Source organism: Trematomus bernacchii, unplaced genomic scaffold, assembly GCF_902827165.1.
Source record: "Trematomus bernacchii unplaced genomic scaffold, fTreBer1.1, whole genome shotgun sequence".
Taxonomy (NCBI): Eukaryota; Metazoa; Chordata; class Actinopteri; order Perciformes; family Nototheniidae; genus Trematomus; species Trematomus bernacchii.
The window spans coordinates 6,688,809-6,713,074 of record NW_022987828.1 but is presented as its reverse complement, the minus strand read 5'-3'; the positions used below and the strand labels follow the sequence as shown (position 1 = coordinate 6,713,074).

General features: G+C 42.0%; 2 protein-coding genes across 3 annotated transcripts; both read right to left on the bottom strand.

Annotated features, from left to right (window-relative positions):
• Positions 1–609: 609 nt before the first annotated feature.
• Positions 610–3,458, bottom strand: drgx (dorsal root ganglia homeobox). Its single transcript, XM_034151920.1, has 4 exons — positions 3,341–3,458; positions 1,597–1,766; positions 1,101–1,213; positions 610–992 (listed from the first exon to the last, which is right to left on the bottom strand). The coding sequence occupies exons 1-4, from the start codon at positions 3,452–3,454 to the stop codon at positions 610–612; spliced, it is 780 nt and encodes a 259-aa protein (XP_034007811.1). The 5' UTR covers positions 3,455–3,458.
• A 3,270-nt stretch (positions 3,459–6,728) lies between these two features.
• ercc6 (excision repair cross-complementation group 6) lies at positions 6,729–22,858 on the bottom strand. 2 transcript variants are annotated; one of them, XM_034151836.1, is made up of 22 exons: positions 22,791–22,858; positions 20,783–20,988; positions 20,423–20,651; positions 19,849–19,969; positions 19,623–19,737; positions 18,464–19,166; positions 17,122–17,253; positions 16,316–16,474; positions 15,279–15,414; positions 14,859–15,029; positions 14,563–14,739; positions 13,035–13,151; positions 12,549–12,644; positions 11,439–11,657; positions 10,887–10,997; positions 10,314–10,433; positions 9,814–9,908; positions 9,180–9,325; positions 8,501–9,034; positions 8,240–8,414; positions 8,070–8,148; positions 7,537–7,989 (listed from the first exon to the last, which is right to left on the bottom strand). In XM_034151836.1, the coding sequence occupies exons 2-22, from the start codon at positions 20,976–20,978 to the stop codon at positions 7,537–7,539; spliced, it is 4,284 nt and encodes a 1,427-aa protein (XP_034007727.1). In that variant the 5' UTR covers positions 20,979–20,988; positions 22,791–22,858. The 2 variants fall into 2 exon arrangements, with proteins under 2 accessions (XP_034007728.1, XP_034007727.1); XM_034151837.1 differs by lacking the exon at positions 22,791–22,858 and having other exon boundaries at positions 6,729–7,989; positions 20,783–20,978.
• Between the last annotated feature and the right edge of the window lie 1,408 nt (positions 22,859–24,266).

Genomic DNA, 24,266 nt, shown 5'->3' with positions numbered 1-24,266 from the left:
TGGACATACTGTATTCTGGCACATGTACACATTTACACTAAAAAGTGGCTGAATAATAAAGTGCACTTTCACTTTAAAATCAAAAAGAATAAGAGATTGTTTGAGCCCATAAATGACCTGATGGCATAAACATTATATTGCCAAAATTCTCCAAAAGGTCCTCCCTGTCCTGCCATCAGCTCTGTACTTACAGTTTACATGCATCAACATTCACAATGTAAGCATCTGTCCTCTTCATGAAAAGAAGAGGATCTGTATTAGGATTACTTGAATTCACATTATCAAACAGGTTCTGTTTCACACATGTATCTATCTTAGTCCAGCAAATAGAGTCCAAGAGTGTGTGAAGACAGATAGATCCAAAACCACATTGTGCTTCTGTGGGGTTAACAAGGCCCCAAATATTCAGCATTTCTCACAAACAATAATAATTTACTGTCAAATAAATATTTTAATGTTGCATCCATACATTGTGATATCAGTAAAGTCTCCCAGACAGTTTCTGGAGTCGGTCAGTAGTTGTGCTTCGTTGCTCATAGGAACGTAGTAATAACAGGCACGGTCACACAGATTTAGAGTATCAGTTCATCCACGTTAATGTTCAGTGCTTCACTTTTTTTCCAGTGGTTCCTTGGAGCAGTGAGGGTGTTTGTCCGGACTGCTGCCCAGGGACAGGACCTTGGTGGCCGGGCTGGGACTGGAGCTGTCCCCCCCTCTCCCCAGAGCGACGGGCACCTCAATGGGGGGACCCACTGTGGGCCTCGCCAGCCCAGCTGAGCCCATGCCGACTCCAGACAGGACCCCCATGCCGGCCCCGGGCCCCCCGTTCGCCGCACTGAGCAGGTTGGCAGACTGCAGCACAGCCTCCGAGTGCTCGCGGGCCTTCATTCGCAGGGCGGCTACACTGGCTGTGCGGTTTCCCTGACAACCGTAGGGCGGCAGGAAGGACAAGCCCATGGGGTCAGAGACACAGCAGGAGCATAAGCCATTACCTGAAAAACAGTGGGAAAGTGGGACTTGTGGTGAGACTCCTGGAAACCAGATTTTCCTCATCACATCTTAATTATCACCATTGAAAAATTAATGAGAATCATATTTACCTTTCAGTGTGGCGACCTGTGAGAGGGCCTGGGCGTAGGTGGCAGAGTTCAGGAGTGTGCCTGGTATACAAGATGGGAAGAACGGACCACTTGGACCCACTGTCCTGTTCATACTGGGAAAAAAAGGCATACTATTTTAAATTATCTTGTGAAGAAAAGAAATTGACAAATTATTCTATTAATACACATACATTTCTAGGATTTTTTTGCAACTATTTTATAACTTGTATCTTACTACAACATGCACGGCAGAGCCGCCTTACTCTGCTTTGGTTGTTTCCTTATCAAATTAGTGGGACAGTTTAATTTACAGAAATTAAGTAGATGGTTGTTAGTGTTTCGTGGTTTTAGTTTTTGAAGGAAAGGATATTGCCTCTTATTTATTTCCATCATTCAAATTAACCTGCCTGCAAATTTGGGACATAAGAAGCTTTATGCCACTAGTGTGATACTGTTTTACAACAGCTACAAGAATGATATATCTGTATTGTCTCACCTCTGCTGCATCTCCAGCGGGTCTTTCTGCTTTCTGCCGTGGTCCACAGGGGACTGAGAGTTGATGCGAGATGGAGGAGTGCCGTCACTCATCTGCTCTTTTCCTCCTTCAGGGTCTGCGCTCCCTCGCTCTGTCTTCCTCCACTTTGCTCTGCGGTTCTGAAACCAAACCTGCATTACAAAAAGAAAGACAATTAAATTAAATCACCAATTAAAACTGGAAATTGGCTGCTATTCCTGACATATTAGCATCCATTTAGTTTATTTATTGAAGGCAGCTTTATACTCATGGCCAATTGATTCTTATCAAGTTCTTAATTTCTCTTGTAAAATATTTCGGCATATCACAGATAAACCAATGCAAACTTAAGCACACCAATTGTAAATGTTTTTCAGGATGGGTTTGAATGTGTCACACAAGCGCTCTAATTTCCCACAGTGTGCAACTTATCCCAAAACTTCCCATCCACACAGCTGAGAACATACAACCAACTTCTAGTATCTTAATCGAATGAAGGTCACTGCCTATAACAACATTTAATTGAGCAATTTTTCATTATCATATTTTAATGACTTCCCACTGACAGTTGTGCTGCCCGAGAGAGAGGCAGCTATGATGAAGTCGTTTATTTCCCTATTTAGTGATTGTTTGACAACATCAGATTCGATTAGGACTTGGTTCTAGCAGGCATTAATCATGATGTGTGAATGGAGGTTAGCGTCGGTGTGCATGTACTCTGCATCCCTCCTATTGTACCAGAGGTACAAATGATGTCAACAGCCAAACAAAACACATGCATTCATTCGGCATAAAGAATGGACAACATGTTGGTGGCAGGACAACAATACAACCAATGGACTTATCTCACCCCTGCACCTTCCAGCTAGAAGTCGCGCCCCCCCACACACACACCCGTCTCTGAATGGGCTATAATTGCTCCATTAATCTCAATTTGCAGCGTGCTCTTAATGCGGGGGAGGCCCATTGACACTTTACAAAAAGGGGGGCAATAGCACTACAACAGAAAGGAAATTTATTTTCTAATAATAATGTAAGTTTAATATCCCTGCATACTGCGGTGGATTCATGTTCAGATTTAATAATAGGAATGTGGTAATCGGATTAGGAGGGGAATAATTTGTTTACAATCCCTAATTTACAGCGCTGGATTCCATTATCAACCCCGACATTGGGTTTAAGCGATAGTAAGATGACCCTGGGGAACAAAAGGCAAACTATTATATTTCCCACAATTAGATCTGTGCGCACAACAAAACCCAAAAGCAAATCTGGAATGCGGGAAATTACATACAGGACACATAACTTAATTACATCTGGCCAAGTTTATAACCGCGCATATGTGCAGGGCAGGACCGGAATATAAATTGACAAATTTAAAGGTGTGTGTGTGTGTGTGTTTGTGTTTTAAAGTGTGTGTGACAGAGAAAGAGAGAGATTTGAAGGCTGCAGGCTTTGCCCTCTTTTTTACAGCGTTTATCGTTTTCTGTCTGCGTAACTGGAAAAGGATCTGCATGGATGATGTATTCCTACCTTTGAGACGCGGACAAATTAGCGAGGAACATTATCGCTGGTTAATTATGAATGACCGATTAATCAAGCTAATCTAATATTCACCATTATGTTGATGTTATTAAAGTGCATCGCCGGAATGACAGAGTGGCTTAATTTACCCTCTCTTGCATGGTCAAACGTGCCCAGGACACATCACGCTGCTGCTGCCTACCTGCACCCTGGCCTCCGTCAGGTTGATCTTCATGGCCAGCTCCTCCCGGGTGAACACGTCCGGGTAGTGAGTCTGTGAGAACACGGCCTCCAAAGCCTCCAACTGCACAAACATAAAACACCAGGTAAATATTACTTTGAAGACGTTTTCTTTTTTAAACTGATGCATTTGTAGTTTTCTTTTTTCCCCTTATTTTTCTTTAATGTTATAATCAGCAGCAGATAGATGCTTGTAAAAATGAAATCGCTTTTTGGATGAAAGAGGTAATGATCTTAAAATAGGACTAAATATTGGATTTATATCATATTGACTGCATGCAAAGAAAGGGCCATTTACACTTATGACCACGTACGCCCTTCCTAAGGACAAAAAATATTGGCTATAGTGATTTCCTCAATTTGAATTTTGTATCAATAATAAATATGAATCAGTGTTATTCATTTATTTAAAGTTGATCTCGCATTGACACATTATAAAAGTCTTATTTTAGTTTCTATAATAAGTCTCTGCAAAGGTCCTTCATTTTTGTAAACTTTGCCAAGTGTTTTATTTTTCTACTTTTACTTTTTATCATAGTGCTGCATGCTAGTTTGGCTCTTAGTAAAGTTCCATGTATTTCTTAATAAGGATATTTTTGTGGTGGACAATTCTTACCTGTTGCAAAGTGAAAGTAGTTCTGTTTCTGCGCTGTTTTCTACGCAAAAATCCATCATCAAAATCAGCCGGGGCGTGGTTACCAAAGCTGTTTGAATTCACTGTAAAAAGAAAAAAAAGTTTATTCGAGAGTTCAGCCAATACAATTAGTTTGACAATTGCACCTTTCTTTTTAAAGAATTCAGTCAGTCTGTTAACAAGAGAACTTGGATTATATACCCAAAAAATGAACTGCATAAAAAGAAATACAGGCTAAATAATACTTGGCCTAAGCAGACCAGATCTTTGGCACATTTTGTATTTCCATTAGTTGCATGAAACATTGATGTTGGGTGTCTGAGGGGAACCATGACGGACTAAGAGCCATGACACCTAACATCTGTGCCCGGGACAAAACGCCCCCTCTGCCCCGGGGCCAAACCACCAGCGCTTTCACCAAAACAGCCTGCAGATTGACATAGCAGAGGGGAAATCTGACTAAATCCTTGATATTCTCATTTGAAATTGTGGTAAATAGAAAAATATTAAGCAGCCAACCCTTTCAAGTTTACGTTAGGAAGATGAATAATACTGTTTGTGCTATTAGGTCGATCAATCTTGAAATCTTTGAAATGACCAATTCATAAAAAATCACTTTTATGTAAAAAATATGATTAATTAAAGAAGATCATAAAAATACAAATACAAACATTAGCTCAGGCCTACTCTCGGTCCTCTCCAACAATAACAACACACACACTTTGTGCGCATAATTACGCAGCCTGAACATCACAAACTTTTCCAACACGCATCGATAGAGACACTTGAAATAACTCGCAGCTGTATGAAATCAACTAAAGGTCGCTGTAAAAACGCAATAGAGTCAACTCACATGTATTGGTGCGACAGCACTCTCCGTCCAGCTGTGGCGGACAGTGAAAGTAGAACATCCTGGCGCGTCTCCGAGCGGCGAAACTAAACCTGGAACAGAGACAAAAGTTTCAGCCAAAAGCATCGGATCTCCTTCAGCCGCTAACTGTGCAACACAGATCTGTGCTGGAAAAATCGGACACATTAAGTCGTCCTTAAAAAAGAGGTGGAGACTTGGGAAGATTCAAAGTTGGTGTGAGATGAGCATCTATACCTGCAGAGAGGATGCTGATGTGAGTGAGTTCCAGCTCTGGAGAGAAGTGGCTGCTGCACCTCCACTGACTCAGACTGGGAGTGTCCACATCTCTCGCTCCCTATCTCTCTTTCTCTCTCTCTCTCTCTCTCCTCTCTCTCTCTCTCTCTCTCTCTCTCTCTCTCTCTCTCTTCCTCTCTCTCTCTCTCTCTCTCTCTCTCTCTCCCTCTCTCCCCCACACACACACACACACAGCACACACATCTTTCTCGCTCTGGGAGTGTCCAGATGTCTCTATAACTGTATAACTGTCTACAGAGTGTTAAGGCTTTCAGCTAGTGTCGCAGAATCTCACGCCTAATTGGTCCTAATCGGATTATCAGGGCTTTGTCTCTCTCACCCCCAACCCCTGGTGTGTGCGTGTGTGTGTGCGTGTGCGTGTATGTGTGTGTGCATATGTGTGTCAGAGAAATATAGAAAGGGAGAGAGGGAGTTATACCCAGGGTGGCAAACGGCAGCTCTGCTATTGTGCCAACAAAATTCATCACAAGTGATTGTTATTCCAGAGTCAAGCATATTCCCTAACCATAAACATGCACACATACGCGCTGCACTTTTTATTTGGTTCTTTCATATATTAAAAAAAGGAGGATGACTGCTTTTGGGTTTTAGATTGACTGTCGGGTGGGTTAATTGCTCGTCAGGGTGTGTTAGGGGGTCCACTTTACAAGGGTTTGCGCATGTAGAACACTCACAAGGCCAAATTTTTGATTTTGTTCACAGCAAGGGGTCCTGCGATTTATTTCGCTTCCTCAGATAAATGATCTGCTCCGGGACCCTTTCAATTAGTTTTAAAGCGCATCTGGGACGGCAGAGCGCAGACGCCATGCGTCTCTGAGGTGGAGGCAAAATGAGGCTTCGAGAAGCAGCTGAAATTTAGAAGAGGAGTGCGGGATTGGACTAAACCACATAAAGTGCAGAAAATCCCTTCTAATGGCGCGTAATTGGTTCTGTAATATCATTACAGGCGGATAATGGCCAGTTACAGGGCCCCGCGCTATTAAGGGTTTCCCTGGCGTGCAGCGTTTATGTTATTAAAGGGGGAATATAATGATATTTTAGTTATTAAATGCGCGTAATTAATTTATGCACCACTGAAAATAAAGTTGTTATTATGACCTCGGTGAGGTGCGTGGAGAAAATTGAAATCAAATAACGGTTGATAACTTTATCCCAATATTTGATCTAGACAAGTCTGACGAGAGCAGAGGCCTGAATAGTGTTGTCTGGATGTGTGTGTGTGGATGTGTGTGTGCTTCCTGTCAGCGGCTTCCTCTCCTCCTGTGATGGGGGCTTAAGTGACTAAATGAAATTACACTTATCTTCGTTGGTTAGAAACAATTTTACAAGTGAAATGTAACTAGATTTGGCAGATTTCAAATCCCATGTTTACATACTTTCGACAGTTATTTAATTTCAATACCTTGGTCAGCTCTGCACGCAAATAAAAATCCTTAATGGTCTAACTGAGACAGTGATCTTAAATACTATTGAACTTTGAAATATCAAATTAAATAAAAAAGTCCATATTGACAACAATATTCACCACAAAACTCAAAAATACAATAATCGTTTAACATAATTGATGTCTTTTTTATTCCATTGTTGATAACCAAACTGGAAACAACAAGCAGCTTCAGAGGTTTATTTCACACAGTAAATGCAAAACAGTGCATTCCTTGCCTATTTCAATTTATAAAACAATGCAGCTAAATTCTTCCCCCAATTAATTGGAGGTAGGTGAATTCGACTATAACTTAGATTTTCTTGAACATGTTAAGAAAAGTCAGTAATTACAAAACCTACCAGAACCTATAATGATTTGGTCACATTTACAAAATGACACACTCCCGCATTATATTACAAAATATGGCACAAGTGAGACCGTTAATTAACAAAGAATTTGAGAGCAAACACATTTCTCACAGTAAATAATAACTCGAGGTAAAACAGTTTTAAGTTTTAGGCTGATATAAAAACAAAATATTCAAGTATTATCAGGAACAACAATTATTTGCAAACAAGCACAAATCTCAAACCGACTCACATTGCAGCAGACTCATTTAACACGTTGTTGAACTGACGATGAAATGGTAATGATTTATGTTTACAAGCTTCTCCAACATTATAGCTTACATTGCATACAGTAACATATCTTTACCTACAACATAGTGTTCCCAAAACAAAATATAATAATGTGAAAATCCCCTTTTTGATCCAGTTTGAGTGATGTATATTTTGCCAGACAGACATTTCAATTCGACTAAAACAAATTGTAATGAAAAACAAATAAACCAAAATATATTCTCGGCTTGATCTCTACGGACTCATTGCTGACAGTTCCTAAAATATGCATCACAGCTCAGTCTTTCTTCTTCCCTCAGCGAAAGCACTCCTTCAGTCTCCACAGGCCCTCCTGACCGGTTCTCCTGTGGAAGTCACAGATGCTCCTGAGCAGCTCTCTGAAGACGGGCGCTTGTTTCTCCGTCAGTCTCGGTTTGAAATACTCCAGCACTTCCTGTGTGGTGGCCTCTCCGTCCACATTGGCCTGGAAGGCTATGAAGTTCCGCACATCCACCAACAGCTCGTCGTGCTCTGTGGGCGGAGCCGGGGATAGGCTTGTTCCTGGAGCGGCCGAGCCCTCCTCCTCCTCTTCTTCTGCGTCTTCTCTTTGGCTGCAGGGCACGCTGAGATGATTGCGGGCTTTCATCTTGGCCAGCAGGGAGGAGGAGGAGAGCGGGGTGGAGTTTGAGTCACTTTCCAAGCCGTCCCCACTGAAGAGGGCTCCTGCACCGGGCTTCTTTGTCAAAGACTTCTTCACAATAGCAGCATCCTAAAGAGAGAAACACAACATGGTATTACAAATGCAAAATAACTGTCATTTCTATATTGTATATATTTCACTTCTGTTACCTTGCATTTGCCAGGATTAGGGACGGATTTAGCCGAAGATGCAACCAGGAGAGAATTATTCTTTTGTCCAAACCGTTTCCTGAGAGAGCAAATAAAGGAAAAAATTAGCAGTGTTGTTAATACGATTATTTGATCTTTAAACACCGGTGTGTGAGTGTGCTTCTGTGTACCTGGCAGGTGCAGGGGCAGGAGAGGGTCTGTTGTAGGACAGCCTGCACTGCTGGCGAGAGACTTTGAGCGCTCTTAGGGCATCTTTGGCCACCCTGTTGGCTTCTGCCTCCACCAGAACATAATCAGGGTTGGAGGACTCCATGATGGTGTCATGCTGCATCACACTGTGGATACCTGAGGACGTCAACAAAGAAGCTTATTGTTCTGCAATACTTTATAAAAAGACCTGATACAGCTGGTTAGTGCACCACAAAGCCTACCAGATTTCTTGAAGAGCTTTGCCAGGACGTAATCATCAGATTGCTTCTCCCCGTCATCGTCTGCGTTCTGAAAGGTCTTATTCTTCACCAGGTGAGGGATGCGTTGGCCTTCAAACCGAGAATCCTTGGAGTGCTTTCGCTTCTTATGTTTGTGTTTATCCGAACCTGAGCTGCAGTGCTTCCTCTTTTCCCTGTGCTTCTGTGGGCTGGTGAGGGCAGAGTCTCTGTCTCTGTGTTGGCGAGCTGCGTCTCTGTTATTTGGTCCTGTATCCTGTGTTTTTGCTGAAATATTATCTTCTACATAGAGGTCATTTTGGTTTGTTCTTCGACTGTCTGTAGGGGCATTTGGTTGACCCGGGGAGTTTGTAATGCATAGAGAATTGTTTCCATCTCCTATTGCAGGAATGTTTGCTGCGGAGTGTCTGTTGTCCTCACCGGTTTCATTCTGGTTAGCTGAGGAGTGTCTATGGTTTACCTTGTGCGATGGCCTTGGCCTCTGAGGTTTTTTAGGTGCCATGACATCAGAACCTGTACCTGTATTACAATGAAAAACAAAACATGCTAAGTGAATTCTTCCAGGTTTAGTTTTTAAAAGAAATTCTGATCATCTAAACATTTGACAATAACTTGTTTTCCTGGTAAGAACCACATCGACAAACAACAGGAATAATATGCAAACCAGCAAATATGGCACTGGTCTCTGTTCCCTGAGCTCCATCAGGGTCGGTCAGGGTGAAGAGCTCATAGATGTCGTTAGACTTGAAGAAGCGTCTTTGTTTGGGGTCCTTCAGAACGCGGTTGGTCAGAAACTGTTTGAAGATTTGCCTGAACAGATAAAGAAACACAATTAGATACTTATGTTTAATTTGTTATTTTATCACAGCAGGCAGCCCCGATCATCTGTCATCACAGAGTAGTTTGGCTGATGGATGAGAAAATTAGTTAACCGCACTACTGTAGGTATCAAAATAGCATCCCTGCCCTTCTTTCAACTTGCTTTTTGAAAGCACTTTATAGACCCAAACCCAACAGAGCAACACTTTAGTAGTCCTACATTGGCCATTTAATAATGCAGGAAAGTGTTTCAATTACAGAGAACTGTGATAGTGCAGGTAGTAATACAGCAGCGATGTGGGCTATAAGTCATGTCGTTACCAATATTCACGAGTGTGTGAATTTAATGAAAAGATAACTAAAATGCAAAAGTGCATTAGAGGAATCACAAAATGCAGGGAACTCTTTTTATCGCGTCCTGTGATTGAATATAATATGTACTAAATGTTAACGGGCAAACATAAAAAGACAAACTGCACCTGTGGTAGATTTTCTCCTCGATGGTCCCGGCAGTCAGCAGTCTGTACACCGTCACCGACTGTGTCTGACCGATCCTCCACGCCCGCTCCCGTGCCTAATATAATACATGAAAATAAATAGTTAAAGGTAAATAATCTGAAACACACAGCCAGAATATTTTAGGCAGTTATTTTTTTGCTGCAATTTATGTGAGCAAAAATAGAAGAGTGTGTGTGTGTGTGTGTGTGTGTGTGTGTGTGTGTGTGTGTGTGTGTGTGTGTGTGTGTGTGTGTGTGTGTGTGTGTGTGTGTGTGTGTGTGTGTGTGTGTGTGTGTGTGTGTGTGTGGTGTGTGTGTGTGTGTGTGTGTGTGTGTGTGTGTGTGTGTGTGTGTGTGTGTGTGTGTGTGTGTGTGTGTGTGTGTGTGTGGTGTGTGTGTGTGTGTGTGTGTGTGTGTGTGTGTGTGTGTGTGTGTGTGTGTGTGTGTGTGTGTGTGTGTGTGTCTCTCTCTCTCTCTCTCACCTGTGTGTCGGTACTTGGGTTCCAGTCTGGGTCATAGATGATGACTCGGTTGGCTCCAGTCAGATTGACTCCCAGACCTCCGACTTTAGTGGTCAACAAGAAGATAAAAATGGATTTGTCCTGTAAGAAAAAATGTCAGTGATTAAAGAACATCATGTCCAGAGTTTTATACTCATTTTATGATAATCATATAAATAAATGACGTTAGTACATACAATTTATCTGATGACAACAATAGTGCCCCCTCATATTCAACCCTATTCAAAAAGAATCAAATAGCTTAATCTGAACTTGGCTTTTGGTCACTTGATTCTCCCTGAAGAATTACTCAGAAAATACTGATACATTTTAAAATGAATTTAAACAATTAGAGTTGTTTTTTTAAACTATTCCATGTTCAATTTTAAAAATGTTATCACAAGACAGGGACAACAAAGCTACATCCAGTGTGAAAAACAGATTGTCATCAATTAGTGTCTCCACCTCAGGGTGTGCAGGGTTCCACTAAACACGCTGTCCCTCAGGACGGGATTTTCAGGGGAAACACTTAGAGCCATTAGGGATAAGCCTTACCTCGTTGTAGCGAGCGATGAGGGGCTGTCGGGAAGCTATTGGAGTCGTGCCGTCCATTTTCAGGTACGAGTAGTTATTCTCCGTCACAAATACCTGAAAGATGTGCAACATCTGGAAAAGGAGATAGAGACGGCAGAAACACAGTGAGACACAGAGAGGAAGAGAGGGACTGAGGTTTGGATTATCTCTAAAAGGATTAGTGCAGATTAATATTACATGGACACAGAGATACCGACAGGGAGGGTCTCAGGTTCCCTCTGAGGTATAATCTCATTGGTATTGACTGCAACAGCTGGGGCCTCGCTCACTCACACACACACACTCTCTCTCTGTCTCTCTCTCATACACACACATCATTTTACAGAGACATGGGTTGTAGGAAGCCAGAACAAATACGGAAACAACAAATACAAGGGATATGAGAATGAAAGACATCAATCATTTCATTTGATGCAGGGAAGAAGTAACAAGTCTTGAATATTCATCATATTTATTAGCTGCTTTGTGGTGTTTGTTGGGTGAATCAGGAAGTCAGAGCAGTGTGTTCCTCACCTGTCTGGACTGCGTGAAGAGCAGCACTTTGTGGCCCTGTTTGAACCAGAGGCGCAGCAGCGACTCCACCACAATCAGCTTGCCCGAGCGTTTCCAATATCCAAAGTGTTCCTCCTTAGTTAGCTGCTCCTCTGGGATTCCCTTCAACATCCGGGGCCCTCCCGAGAAAAGGTCGGGGTGGTTACAGATCTTTCGGAGCGCTATCAAACCTGAGAATACCTAAACCACACAAAAGGGAAAAATATATGTATATATTTTTTTCATTTGCATTTTAAGAAATTATTCCCACATCGCACAATAAACACGTCTAGGTACATACATTAACTACATAACAGTTGACAAATCCGAAAAATAATAATACAAATAAAAGAATGGATACAATAATAATACTCAGGAAAAAAGGTTTTTAAATCCTATTTTGTTTCTTTCTTTTGAACACATAATTGGCGGCAGGTGTAAAACTATGTTTAAAAAAAAGGTTTTGCAGCATTTTAGAGCATTTGACTTTTAAACAAATTTACTTAAGTATACTGGAATTAGTTACATAATTTATTTACGGACAATACAGGCTGTGTTTCTTGATGAAGGCCCAACGGCCACTGCATTAGTAATGGTGGTTAATGGACTGAGAGTGACCAGTGAGTATGGTTATAAGAGTCTGTGTGTGTGTGTGTGTGTACGTGTACATCTACAGTGGTCACCCCTGGCTCTCCAACCACGTCCATTTGGTCAGTGGTGATAAATGTTCCAGTCTCTCTCTCTCTCTCTCTCTCTCGAGGGTCGGACTAATGTGAGAAGACCAACAACACAGCTTTCTCAAAGAGAGCATCTTGAAGGGTTTAACAAAATGTACCTGGCAAAAAGGAACTCATTCCACTGATACCACTTCAAGGTGATGTGTTTTTAAGTGTACAAGAGCGCATACAAATACACACCAGTACCTGTGAGCGAGAGAGAGTTGAGCTGATATTAATCAGTTAGGAGGTTAAATAATGAATAAGGCAAGTCTTGTTCCAGGAAGTCTTCTCCTTGACCGAGAGTTTTGCTCTTCTGGTCTCTATAAAGCAGCACGGATCAACACAAAGCACAAGCAAAGAGAGAGAGTCTTACCTGCATGTCGCCGTTAAGTATTTGGTAGACCTCTTTGGAATCTAGGAAGCCTTGATAAACCTCCCGCTGGTCTTCTGTTAATCTGCAGAACAGAACCTAGGCACACACACAAAAACACAAAGCAGTGTGAAAGTGTGTAATAGGCAGTAAACATCAGCTTTAAAGGCCCTTGATGAAGTGCAGTGTGTGAGAAGAGAAATGAGAGGGAAAGCCATGTGTTTGTGGAGCCTCTGCTGTCCCGAGGGACCGACTTAATGAGCTGAAGTGGACTGAGGACTCAACCAGCGTCAGTGGACAGACCGGGGACGAGCCACCTTAATGAATACCTGCTCCTTTTACTTTACCAGCTATCTTCACCTTACAAGGGCCATGCACATTCATCAAATACTCCTTAGACGTGGCAAATACAGTCACATCCAATCAGATCAACACCTCCCCAGGTTGTTCAATACTACAGAACGGGGTCAAATGTCTTATGGGGAATACCTGTTCATTTTTGTCAGGTAAGGAGAGGTTGTCCTTGACGTCTGCCTTCATTCTCCTGAGCAGGTAAGGGTTGATGGTGTCCCTCAGCACGCACGCACACTTAAACGCCGTCTGGACCTGAAGAACAAACACAGACAGACTGCTTTGAAACAAAAGAGAGACTTAATCCTGCGATCCAAACAATCACCCCTCACACCTGTCACTGTGTGTGTTTCCTGAGGCATGATGGTCGTTTAGCCCCTCCTCTGCCCTCTCTCATCACCTCCCTCATGTTGCTGTCCCTCTCAGCAGCACAGGCCATTAAACATTGATCGGAGTGCTGTTGGCCCCCAGGGACGGAGCCCTCTTCTTTCATCAGTACTACCGGCCAGCTCCTTTGGAAAACAGAGGAGGAGCTTTGGTCCCACCCCACACTCGGAGCCCCCCCCCCCCCTACACATGCCCTGCTACACCTCATCCAGAGTGAGTGCTAAAGGCCAGTTAGCCTTTTTAAACATTAACTCGCTGGGGGTCCACAGAGGGATCAAAGATGCTGGAGGGGACAATAACATGTTGGGATTTAGGGGTCAGGGTGGAGAAGAAGTGGAGGAAGGCAGCAGATGATCTCTGCCCAAGCTGCTGAGTGGACTCACATGGGGATGCATGCCTCAGTAATGGATCTGCATCTACATCAAGCCCCACCCCTTCCACATATCTTTTACAAACGTCTATTTCCACACACACACACACAGACACACACGAGCATCGGACCGAGGGCCTGCTTTACTGTTCTGAGAATTTCGAGAAGAGGATAAGGCAGCAGAGCTTAGCCCTCTCTGACCATTTAATAACATTAATAATTAGTAAAGGTTTTTATTATCGACAGCGGAAGAAGCATCAATAGCCAGCTTAAATAATTAAATCCATACAGTCAGTGGGTTATTAACGATTGAGCACTAATGACAAAAGGGCTACAGTTTAGCTCACTGGCTCTCCACTCTAGCCTCTCCCTCTCTCTCTCTCTCTCTCTCTCACTGGGGATGTGCTGAAGTTCCTTTGCATGGGCCTGCATTATCCTGCACTTAATGGCTCTGTTACTCCACCATCGCTCTGCTTCTGACTGTCTTCCATCTCGCTCTCCAAAAGTGTGCCTACATGTGTGTGACCGGTGTCGTCAAGTGACACTTAAGCACTTCATCGCTCCCTCCCTATGTTCATGTATAGGTTTGCTTGATAATGGATGACTTCTTTATGTTTAAATGTTATCAATTGTTTTTTTCACTTCAACTAAGTTTGGTCCAAAATTAACATAAAGGCTTTTTGTGTTGTTATTTTTGAATGATGTTGTTAACTTACTTTGTTTTAATTTTAAATACAATTTTTAATTAAGTTTTGATTTTGAAAAGGATATCCTTTTGCTCAGTCTTTACACCTGGTTTCCACTTTGCTTTTATCCTCTGAAAATGTGTCCGTAGTTTCAAATGGGGGGACATTTCTTCTTAAGAAAAACAAAGAAATCCTAACTTTGAATGTGTGTGTGTTCCAGTACCTGTACAGGTGAGGCATTACTGTATCCTCCCATGGTGATCGGCACAGAGAACTGCTCCATGAAGACAGGTAATGTCCCCAGTTTGCCGGGGAAGACAAAGTCAAACAGAGACCACAGCTCCTTTAAATTGTTCTGCATCGGACAGCCAGACAGGATGAACCTGTGGGGGGTGCGAAACTAGGGAGAGAGCAGAGAGAAAGTATGTTACATATTCCTGAAGGCTGGTGTAATGAGCACGTTTGTTATGCTTGTTACAAATATGTTGTGTGTTCATAAATGAGTCTGTGAAACAATACCTGTTTGCAGGCGGTGGTAACTCCTGCATTTGGATTCCTGATCTTATGACCTTCATCCAGAATAATGTAGTGCCAATCGTAGCGCTGCAGGGTTTCTTGCAAATTTCTCACAGCAGAATATGAGGTTATCAGGATACCATGACACGCTGCTATCTCTGGAATAAGCTTTTCCTGCAACACACAAAGAAAACACATGGATTAGTACAGGTTTTTGTTTCCTAGCCATCTCTGGTAGCTTGAGCGTGGAAGTAGGGCATCTACTTTGTGTTTTGAGGAGAGAGGCAAGAGGGGAGAAGGTTAGGAGATGATGCTGCATAAACAGACCTCTAGTGCCCCCCAGAGGAAAGAAAGGCCCTGTAGAAAACTTTCCAACTAAATTATGAATATAAAAATCAAACACACACAAGAACACACTATTACCTTGTTGCTGGTGTAAGAGCCAGTTTCATGTAGCACAGCCACTCTGAAAGGAGGCCACCAGATGTGAAACTCCTGCACCCATTGGTGCATGACTGTGGCCGGGCACACGATGACCGTCGGACCCAGACCTTCGTACCTACAACCAAACACACCGGACAGTTTAATGGCAAAGCTGCAATTAAGATGTGAAACAAGGGAATTCAGGGTTCATTTGCATAACCTCAGCAAATTATATCGCAAATTACAGTCATCATTTCTACACCAAATGATAGAAAATAAAGGCAGTTTCCCAATAAGTAAAATTAGCATACAACATGTGATGGATTCAGGCATAAGGGATTTAGAGAAGGTTAAAGGAGTGTCCAGGTACAATTATGCAGCAAAATGATGTTACTACAAAGTCTCCCTCCATTGCTCTACACACTGTTTCAGGTGCATAGACAACAATTCCTCTCCTCTGTGAAGATTTACAAGAGCTTTGACAAACACACACACACACAAACAGACACAATAAAGATACACTAATGGGCTGCTATGAACCTCTGCCTGGTGGAAGCTATTGATACTTGGCCATAATTGAGTTTGGAAGCAATCAATTTGTGGGCGTCTTTAGTAGACAGAGTATTGACCATCAGGGAAGCTCCGCCTCTTAAATGCGTGAGTGTCGTTTGTGCAGTAAAACCAAATTATCACCACCAATGCGTCATGTTTTCCACGGAGGATTTGTCGCCCCACACGTGCTCCACCCTCAGTTCATGAGTCCAACATTTATTTTAAGTGTTCATCAGGACGCTCACTCTACTCTAACACACTCTCTTAAAACACGCACACACAAAAGCATACACACACACACACACAAACAGAGTGTCAGTGTTTTCTCTGATGTCTGCAGTAAGAAAGTGAAGAGTCTGATAATTGAAACATGTTTAATAATTCAGATGAACACTCAAGCAGAAATCCGCCTAATCAAATATTCATACCATACAGACACACAGTCTCTGGCCACAGTTTGTGTGTGTGTGTGTGTGTGTGTGTACCTGTAGTTGGATCCTCTGGTCCTCAGTTTGCTGTAGCTCAGTCCGGCCAGAAAGCAGATGACCTGGATGGTTTTACCCAACCCCATCTCGTCTCCCAGGATGCCGCCTGCCTGCTGACAGTGGAGCTCCCACAGCCACCGAACACCTGTCTGCTGGTACCTGACAATGTGATACACATGTATGAAAAAACTTAGAACACCTGTGCATAAGAAAAACTATGGACACGCATGTGGAAACACGACAGGGTGGTCTGGTAGTTATAATGTCATTCAATAGAAATCTGGTTGAATTACGCTCACCAGTAAGGGTCAGAACACATAAGGATGATTACATTTGTCTTGAAAGAGACAACTTTCTAAAAGTCATATATGTAGCGCATTTTTTTATTAAATCAATGCAAAAAAGTTAAGCATTTAAACAAATGTAGGAGAATTTGGATTTTTGAGAAACAAATGGCCAGCAAAATGGCAGAAGAAAAGTTATTTTATCCACCAAATGTAACTAAAAGGTTTCCACAGTTGTTCTTAAAAGTGTTTTAAAACAACAGAGTGACAAAATGACTTACCAATGAATACTAGTGACCTTTAGTAGCACTAGGTGGATTAAGTTAATAGTGTCCAATCAAATAATACATTCTTTGGTTAATCTTTGAGGACAAAGGTTGTTAGTGGGTGTGTTGTTCACACAGTTGTAAAATGTTATGTGTATGAAATATGTTTAGTCAACTTCACTTCCTCAGTTGACAGTTGTAAACATGTGTTGTCTGAATATTTAAGCTAATCCACATTGTTTTACATTTAACTTACTTGTAAAGTTTTTTCCAGATGAAACCAGGCACTTTGAAGCCTTCGTCAAATTCTTCATCACTGTCATCTGTAAGCTCCTCCCCCCTCTCTCTCTTATCCTCCCTTTCTCGAAGACGTTGTCGCCTCCATCGCCTAAGAGAGAGAATGAGTACATATTAATGGAGCAAATCAAGTGGTCAAAAACAATGGGAAAATATGGTGGGGGGGGGGGGCAGCTTGAAGTCATTCTTTGGTCATCTTTAGACATTGTTACCTGTCAATTCCATACTAGAAATACTGGGTAAGCGATTATTGAGAGAACAATGGATGGATGTTGCCTTTGCACTCACTCATTTACTTGACACGTGTGTATGGATAGCAAATGTTTAGAGGTGTTGATATTTCCCTTGAACAGTAGAACATATACAAAGGGAAATGTAAAGGAGAAGAGTTTTAATGGTGCAGGAGAGAGGGCAGTTAGAGGCACAGTCGTCGCGCGGCAAATGAAGATTGATACGGACAATTAGTAGTGCGAGTTCCCCAGAAAGGTGTGAGGTGGAGAGGATAAGAATCCATCTTCATTTGGGCCTGGTCCTGTCACCCTGCCACGAAACTGGTCCTTTAGCTGGGCCTGGGAGACCACACTCTCTAATTAAGTCAAGACTAAGCATTGGTTCAGTTAATTACACTTTTCTCTGCCCCCACTCCACCCCCCACCCAACTACAAATACTACTCGCTCTAATAATATCATTCCTCATATAAGCTAGCCTCACCATCCATTCCGTGTCGTTGCTGTTGAATTGACATTCAATCACTGTAGTGTGGAAAAAGGACACATGCCAACACAATTTATTTGGCAGCTATAAATATGAAATCTCATTAGGGCTGCTCTTCCATTAATTTGAGCATTAGACTGAGTGAGTGTATAAAACCATGTGCAGGAGGATAATTAGGCCAGTGTGAGAGCAGAGAGAGAAGAAGAGCAGGGAGTGAATTTGCTTAGTCAAGAAACAGCTGCCAATCTCATCTGGGATTAACGCTCCTTCTGCACTATGGAGGCAGCAGAAAGCAACTGCCTTTCTCCTTAACTAAAGGGAATAACAATAGCACATTTGCACCGCAGCCATCGCAAATGTGATGCGTAGTTAAAGGCTCAATCTGGTGTTTGTTGAGCATGTCATTTACAGGCTCGAATGTTGACTTTAGAGGAAGACTTGCTGATGAAAACTTTTCGCACCTTCGCATCCAACCATAATACCAAAAAACCAATCTCCTGTTCACAACTCTAAACAATTTACCAAACCGGGGGCCAAAATGATCAATCATTTAGACAAGCTTATAGAATAAAGTCAATGATCATACCTTATACGCTGTCTGTAGTACTCCATGTCCCCATCATCTTTGTTTCCTTTGTCTTTACCCTTTGCGTCCACCTCTTCATCTGAACTCTCGGGGCAGTATTCTTGGTCACTCTCTTCTTTTTTCTTAACTTTCTTCCTCCCTTTCCCTTCACTTTTCTTCTTGTATGCTTTCAACTCATAATCATCTCCATCGTCCTCTCCAAAGCCCTCCTCCCGGGCTTCTCTTTCCTCTTGGTCAGGGTCTATGCCTTCATCACTGGGCAGGTACTCTGACCCCTCGCTGTCCGTCTCCTCTTCCCCAGTGTGAAGCTTCCTCCTGGGTTTAGGGAGCTGGGGTTCAGCTTTAGGTCGGGCTTTAGGATGGGCCTTGAGAGCTGTGATCTGGAGCTTACGTATGCGCTTCTTCATCTTGTTGTCTTTGGAAGAGGAAACAACCTTTTTTGTCCTGGCCTCATTAGGGCCGGAGCTCCTCTTCTTCTTTAGAGGAGGGACTTTCTTCCTATCGGTAGCCATCTTGGCCTGGTCCGCCAAGTACAGGTCAAAAGCCGAGTTCTCGACAAGCATCACTTTTCGAGGCTCCTTTTTTTCCACCTTCTGTGGGATTCGTGTTCCAAAGGGAGTCATGTGACCTGTCCGGATCAGCTCCTCCCATTCTGTCTCCTGAGAGGGCATGAGCATGCTGCCCAGCGTGGATGGCCCGGCCTCTGGGACAACACACACACCAGGCAGGGTTAGATAAAGAACTCTTGAGTATCAGCTACTGAAATGTACTCAGGTAGAATATTTTTACTTTTCTTATCAGAGTTTACATCTTTCAAAACCTTTGACATATATTGGATTTTTGTATCAGGAGGATATCCATACAATATATTTTTAACAAAGTAATATGTATGCAAGCCATTGCCAACATGTCCTCCTGATGATTACTTAAATGAGGAAAGCCACAGAATAGCATTCTTGCTCATCATAAATGCAACTGGCATTCATATTTGCATTGTTCCCGTTTCTGCATTGTTTTGTTACTCAGGGCATTTCTATAGAAAGCAGGGAACCAGAACTCAGCCGCATTTGACTGAGTATTGATATCCCCTTCTAATAGATGGATAATGCTTTAAGTCAATACATTGAAAAGGTATCGCAGGTTCATAAAAACATCTCACCTTCCTCTTCATCATCATCTGCCAAAATCTCAGCTTCCACCCTTTCTGCATCCTCTCCTCCCAGAATGGCCTGAAGTCGCTTCTGTTTGGCTCTGACTTTCTTAAGCTGTTTTTCCTGTATTCAAAGTTGTTTTCATCATCGTGACAATCAAAATCCATATATTCCTTATGTGAAGTTATTATGTAAATCACCCAATTTAAGTACTTGTCATATTTAGTCATTTACCTTATTTTCTTTCTGTCGTTTGACAGATTCAATCTTCCTACTGATATCTTTACTGGAGGAAGCATAGGGAGACAGTTGCTCGATGATCTTGTTTATTTGTTTAAGAGATGTTGTGACAGACCTGAAACACACAGAAACATCAATCCATTTAAGGTTTGGTATTTTGAAATCAAAAATACATTTTCTGCCACTACAGCAGATATATATTATATATTAAGAAATATTATTTATTTAAAGCGAAACCTCTGTTGAAAATGAGGTTTAGGTGGCCCAATTTCTAATCCAGATTTATACTGTTTGGCTTAACTGATTAATGTTCAATCAAACAATTAAATGGCCAGTAGAAATATTCAGCAAGCTGAGGTGAAGAAAAATACTTAATTTCAGATCCTGCTTTAAAAAGGCAATAGAAAAGGTGTATATCAGTGCAATCCTAACATTTCATCAGGGACAACATTAATGACACGTGATCAGTAGACAATGACTTTCACAGGAACACTTCAACACACCACAAATACTGTGCCAAGGGGAAAACAATCTTAGTCCTCTTATTAATTGCAGCTATTGTCCTTACCTGACATCATCGAGCACAGAGTGGTATTCCTTCTCAGCCTCTGCTTTAGCAGCAGCCTGATTGGCCTCATGGATTGCCTCATCCACTTGTTGCAGGACTCCTTGCTCAAGGACGTCATGGTCATACACAGCCACACCAAGGCCCTGCAGTTCATCGGCTCCAGAACTGGCTGATGCTGCTTGGATACGCTGACGGTCGATCTGAAGCAAGGCAGCAGACCTCTTTCCACCTGTACCACAACACAGGTAACAAAACATAGATGCATTAGATAACCATGAATGAGATTAATCATTTTGGCGGATTAAAGCCATTCCGGATGTTCTGCCCACTCCTTTAAAATGCAATAGGAACAAAGCTCACCACTGGTGCCCTCCCCAGGTCCAGTGTTGGTAGAAAAGGCTGAAGCAGCCTCGGAGCCCTGACTGTTTTGAGGGAAAGAGCATTCTGCTGAGCCCCCTGCAGCCCCATCCTCCTCTGTGGCCCCCGGGGTGTGGGCAGCACTGGCAGGACTGGAGAGAGAGGAGGGCACCTGGTCCTCCGACCCGTCTACAGGCATGTTGAAGCAGCTGCAAACAGTCAAAAGTGTTATTCAGATGTCAAACAGACAGTGTGATTCTACTAAGCCTTGGCTTTGCTTTGAAATAAGATAATATAAACACACCCTAGTTAAGGTGGGTTAACTTAAAATGTAGTCAATAGAGCCCATGTTAACAGTGAACTTAGTTAAAGGTGGGGTATGTAATTTTGGAGAAACCAGCTCGAGTGCGCTAGAATTTGAAAATACACAACCGGAAAAAATCTGCCACTTCCTTACAGAGCCCCTCCTCCAACACACACGAACGCGCACATGACCAATGAGGGCACGAGATAAGTGTGTGCACAGATGGAAGGCTGACAGGCAGGTAGGCCATCCGGGCCGGCTCAAATGATTGGTCGTGCTTTTTACCAAAATCTAGTCAAATTTAGTCAAAACCAGAGGTTTATGTGAGTTCATTTTTTTAAATAATGTTTTTAGTGTGCAATTATAGGTTTTAATTTTGTATTTGTGTTAATTTAAAATAAATCAAACTCCCAAAAAACGTATACAGCTTTTATTAACATTGGAATTTACTGTGTAAGCGGCCGCAGGGGGGAGAGCTTTAGAGAGCTCTCTCCTGAAAGACTGAGCGGCTCTGATAACCTCAGCTCAGTGAGGTAAAGGCACACCTGTATATGATCATTATAGTTATAAAAAAATAAGAGAATAGATGAAAAACAGGTATAAAATACGACAGTAAAAAAAAGTTGTTATTAATAAACAAGAATACAGTTTAAAAGGGGAGTGATTTGTAAAATATCCGCCAGCTAAAATCTTGCCTTGGGCAGCAAATTGGTCAGGGCCGGCCCTGGTCAAAGCATTTAATATATTCATTGCTATCGGTATGTTAAGAGCATTCCATGGAATATAACAAAAAGTGTTTCTTAAATAAATGACATACCCCACCTTTAACTAGGTTACGTTATTGTTATCCAGTGGAAGTAACATTTTGAGAGACTTCAATTTTTTTGTATCTCTACCCCACTACAATTCAGAGGTGAATCTTGTACTTTTACTCCACTATATTTATAATAATAATACCTTTAGTTATTTTGCAGATTTGGATTAATAATGTGAAATATAAACAACACTTACATAAGACTTTAGTTAGACCTGGAGTAAATTCACAAGCTACCCTGCAGTATACAAAGTTATTAAAACAAGCTGCACCTTTACCAGCTTTGATAACACTTTAATGCATCAATAATTATAATCTAAACATATCATACATTATTCTGAAATGGACCTATGCATAATGAATACTTGTCTTGTTGGTACTTTAAGTATATTTTGATGTTAACAATTGTTCTACTTTATTTGAGTAACAAATTGAATGCAGGTCTTGTACTTGTATTCCTGGTACTTCTACTTTTACTCAATTTCTGAGTACTTCTTCCACCTCTGCTAGTATCTTATGTAACATCAACGGGTGACTGACTTTAGGCTAACAATCATGTTAAAGATGAACGTAAGCGTAGAAAAGGGAACACTACATATGTCTACTAACATAACCAGCCAAACACCTTATATACTAATAACAGTTGGGTAACAGCATGTTATTACATTCACAAATAGTTCAGATAAAAACATTTCCCACAGCTGTACATTGTTTACGTGGCTAGCCTAGCCTGCTAAGCTAACAGTGAGCCTTAAACTATCAGCAGGTCAATTTGAATTTGAAACTACCAACACATACAGATTCATATAGCAAGATGTTAGCGTGTATAATATTGTATTTTGGGGGGGTACATTAAACTGAGCCTTGAAGCGACAATGACAGAAATTACTTACAAAACCTGCAGTTACACAACATCACGGGCTTTAAATGACATGTTGCTGGTTGCTAGTGAAGCTTCCGGTGAGAAGCTTTGTGCTCTCTCGTCTCTGATTTACTTGTTGTACAGCGCCCTCTGCTGGTGTACATCTGCACAGGGCATTGGCCCTCTAGGTGGCGCCACGAAACCATTCTTCAATTAAAGAACAAATTGAGGAACTCATTGAACCAGCCCCACTTCAACGAATGTTTGTACCACATTATGAAATGTCACCCATTGTGTTTGTGTTTTGCACAATCAGCTTGGGAAGCAGTAAGCAGTTAGCCTATGTGTTGGAAAAGAAGCAAGAGAGTTTGGGAGTTTTTTTGTCTCACAATCAACCAGACATTATATTATGGGCCCATCAAACAAGCCACTTGAAATCTAAACACGTGTATTCCTCTGCCAAGCATCAATCCCTTTTTGAAGGAGCTTATCTCCAACATGTGTAAAGCCTGCACTTCGTGGATGCCACACAGCAGTGCCAAGTAGGCCTACTCACATCTCGGAATACGTTTATTTCCAGTATCTTGAAACAATAAACGAAGGACTTAATTAAAAATACCTTCTACGCCTTGCATTGCCTTGCCTGAGCCAAAGGCCAGCAATATTTCCAAACAGTGTTATTTGTGTAAACAGACATATCTATTTAGGGATAGATATCGCTGTCACCCTTGGCACAGAAAGTGTAGGAAGATGGAGACAGTGGTCTACTTTATTTGCTTATAGTCAATGTGGGTCACCTTCAGGGCAACCTCTCCAGAGACACTGGGGGGAATTTGAATTTGAAAAGAAAGTGTGTCACAGTGAGAAGCAGTTTGAGTGGAAATCCTGCATTGTGCAGAGCTCTGATCAGGTAGCCATCCGGCACAATGTGTTCTTTGTTGGTTTTCGTCTGGTTAGTTAATATAAAGGCACACAGATAGGAGTTGGACAAAGTCAAATAAACGTTCAAGCTGTTGATGAATCACCTATGGTGGGAAATACACTGATACATTCACATAATGTTGTGACTGTAAGGTTGAGCTGCAGAGAGGAATGTAAACCTCCTGTCTGTCTTCACCCTCCATCTTTTGTTTATTCAAGCAATACTTGACAACATTTATCACAGGGGAGGAGGAGATAATACGTACCTATATGGCAAGGTTTTCGGCACATCATCATTTTGGTAAAGTTAGTTGATAGGCTCACTGGATTTAGTGGGTGGCAAAGCTGTCCTTTTGAACTTAATGTGTCTGCAATCATTCATGTGTGTGACGAATCCTGCTTTTTATGCAAAGCGCAAGTAGATTTATAGGGTGAAGGAGGGTAGAGTGCAAATCCCAGAGGGTGCGGTGGTGTGAGGTTAACACTGGTGCTCTGTGCTGCTTAACATCCTGACAGTAGAATAACAAGTAGAGAAAGATGTAAAGAGAGAACATTATGTGTTTGCATGTGCAAAGCATGGTGGGCC

Coding starts and splice junctions, on each gene's coding strand:
- drgx (XM_034151920.1), bottom strand. CDS start 3,454: ATGTTTGTGCAGTTGGAGGCTTTGGAGGCCGTGTTCTCACAGACTCAC. Junction 1,767..3,340: donor TGACGGAGGCCAGGGTGCAG/GTAGGCAGCAGC, acceptor TTTGTAATGCAG/GTTTGGTTTCAGAACCGCAG. Junction 993..1,100: donor ACAGGTCGCCACACTGAAAG/GTAAATATGATT, acceptor ACTGTTTTTCAG/GTAATGGCTTATGCTCCTGC.
- ercc6 (XM_034151836.1), bottom strand. CDS start 20,978: ATGCCTGTAGACGGGTCGGAGGACCAGGTGCCCTCCTCTCTCTCCAGT. Junction 20,652..20,782: donor ACCTGGGGAGGGCACCAGTG/GTGAGCTTTGTT, acceptor GTTGTGGTACAG/GTGGAAAGAGGTCTGCTGCC. Junction 9,909..10,313: donor ACCCAAGTACCGACACACAG/GTGAGAGAGAGA, acceptor GTATTATATTAG/GCACGGGAGCGGGCGTGGAG.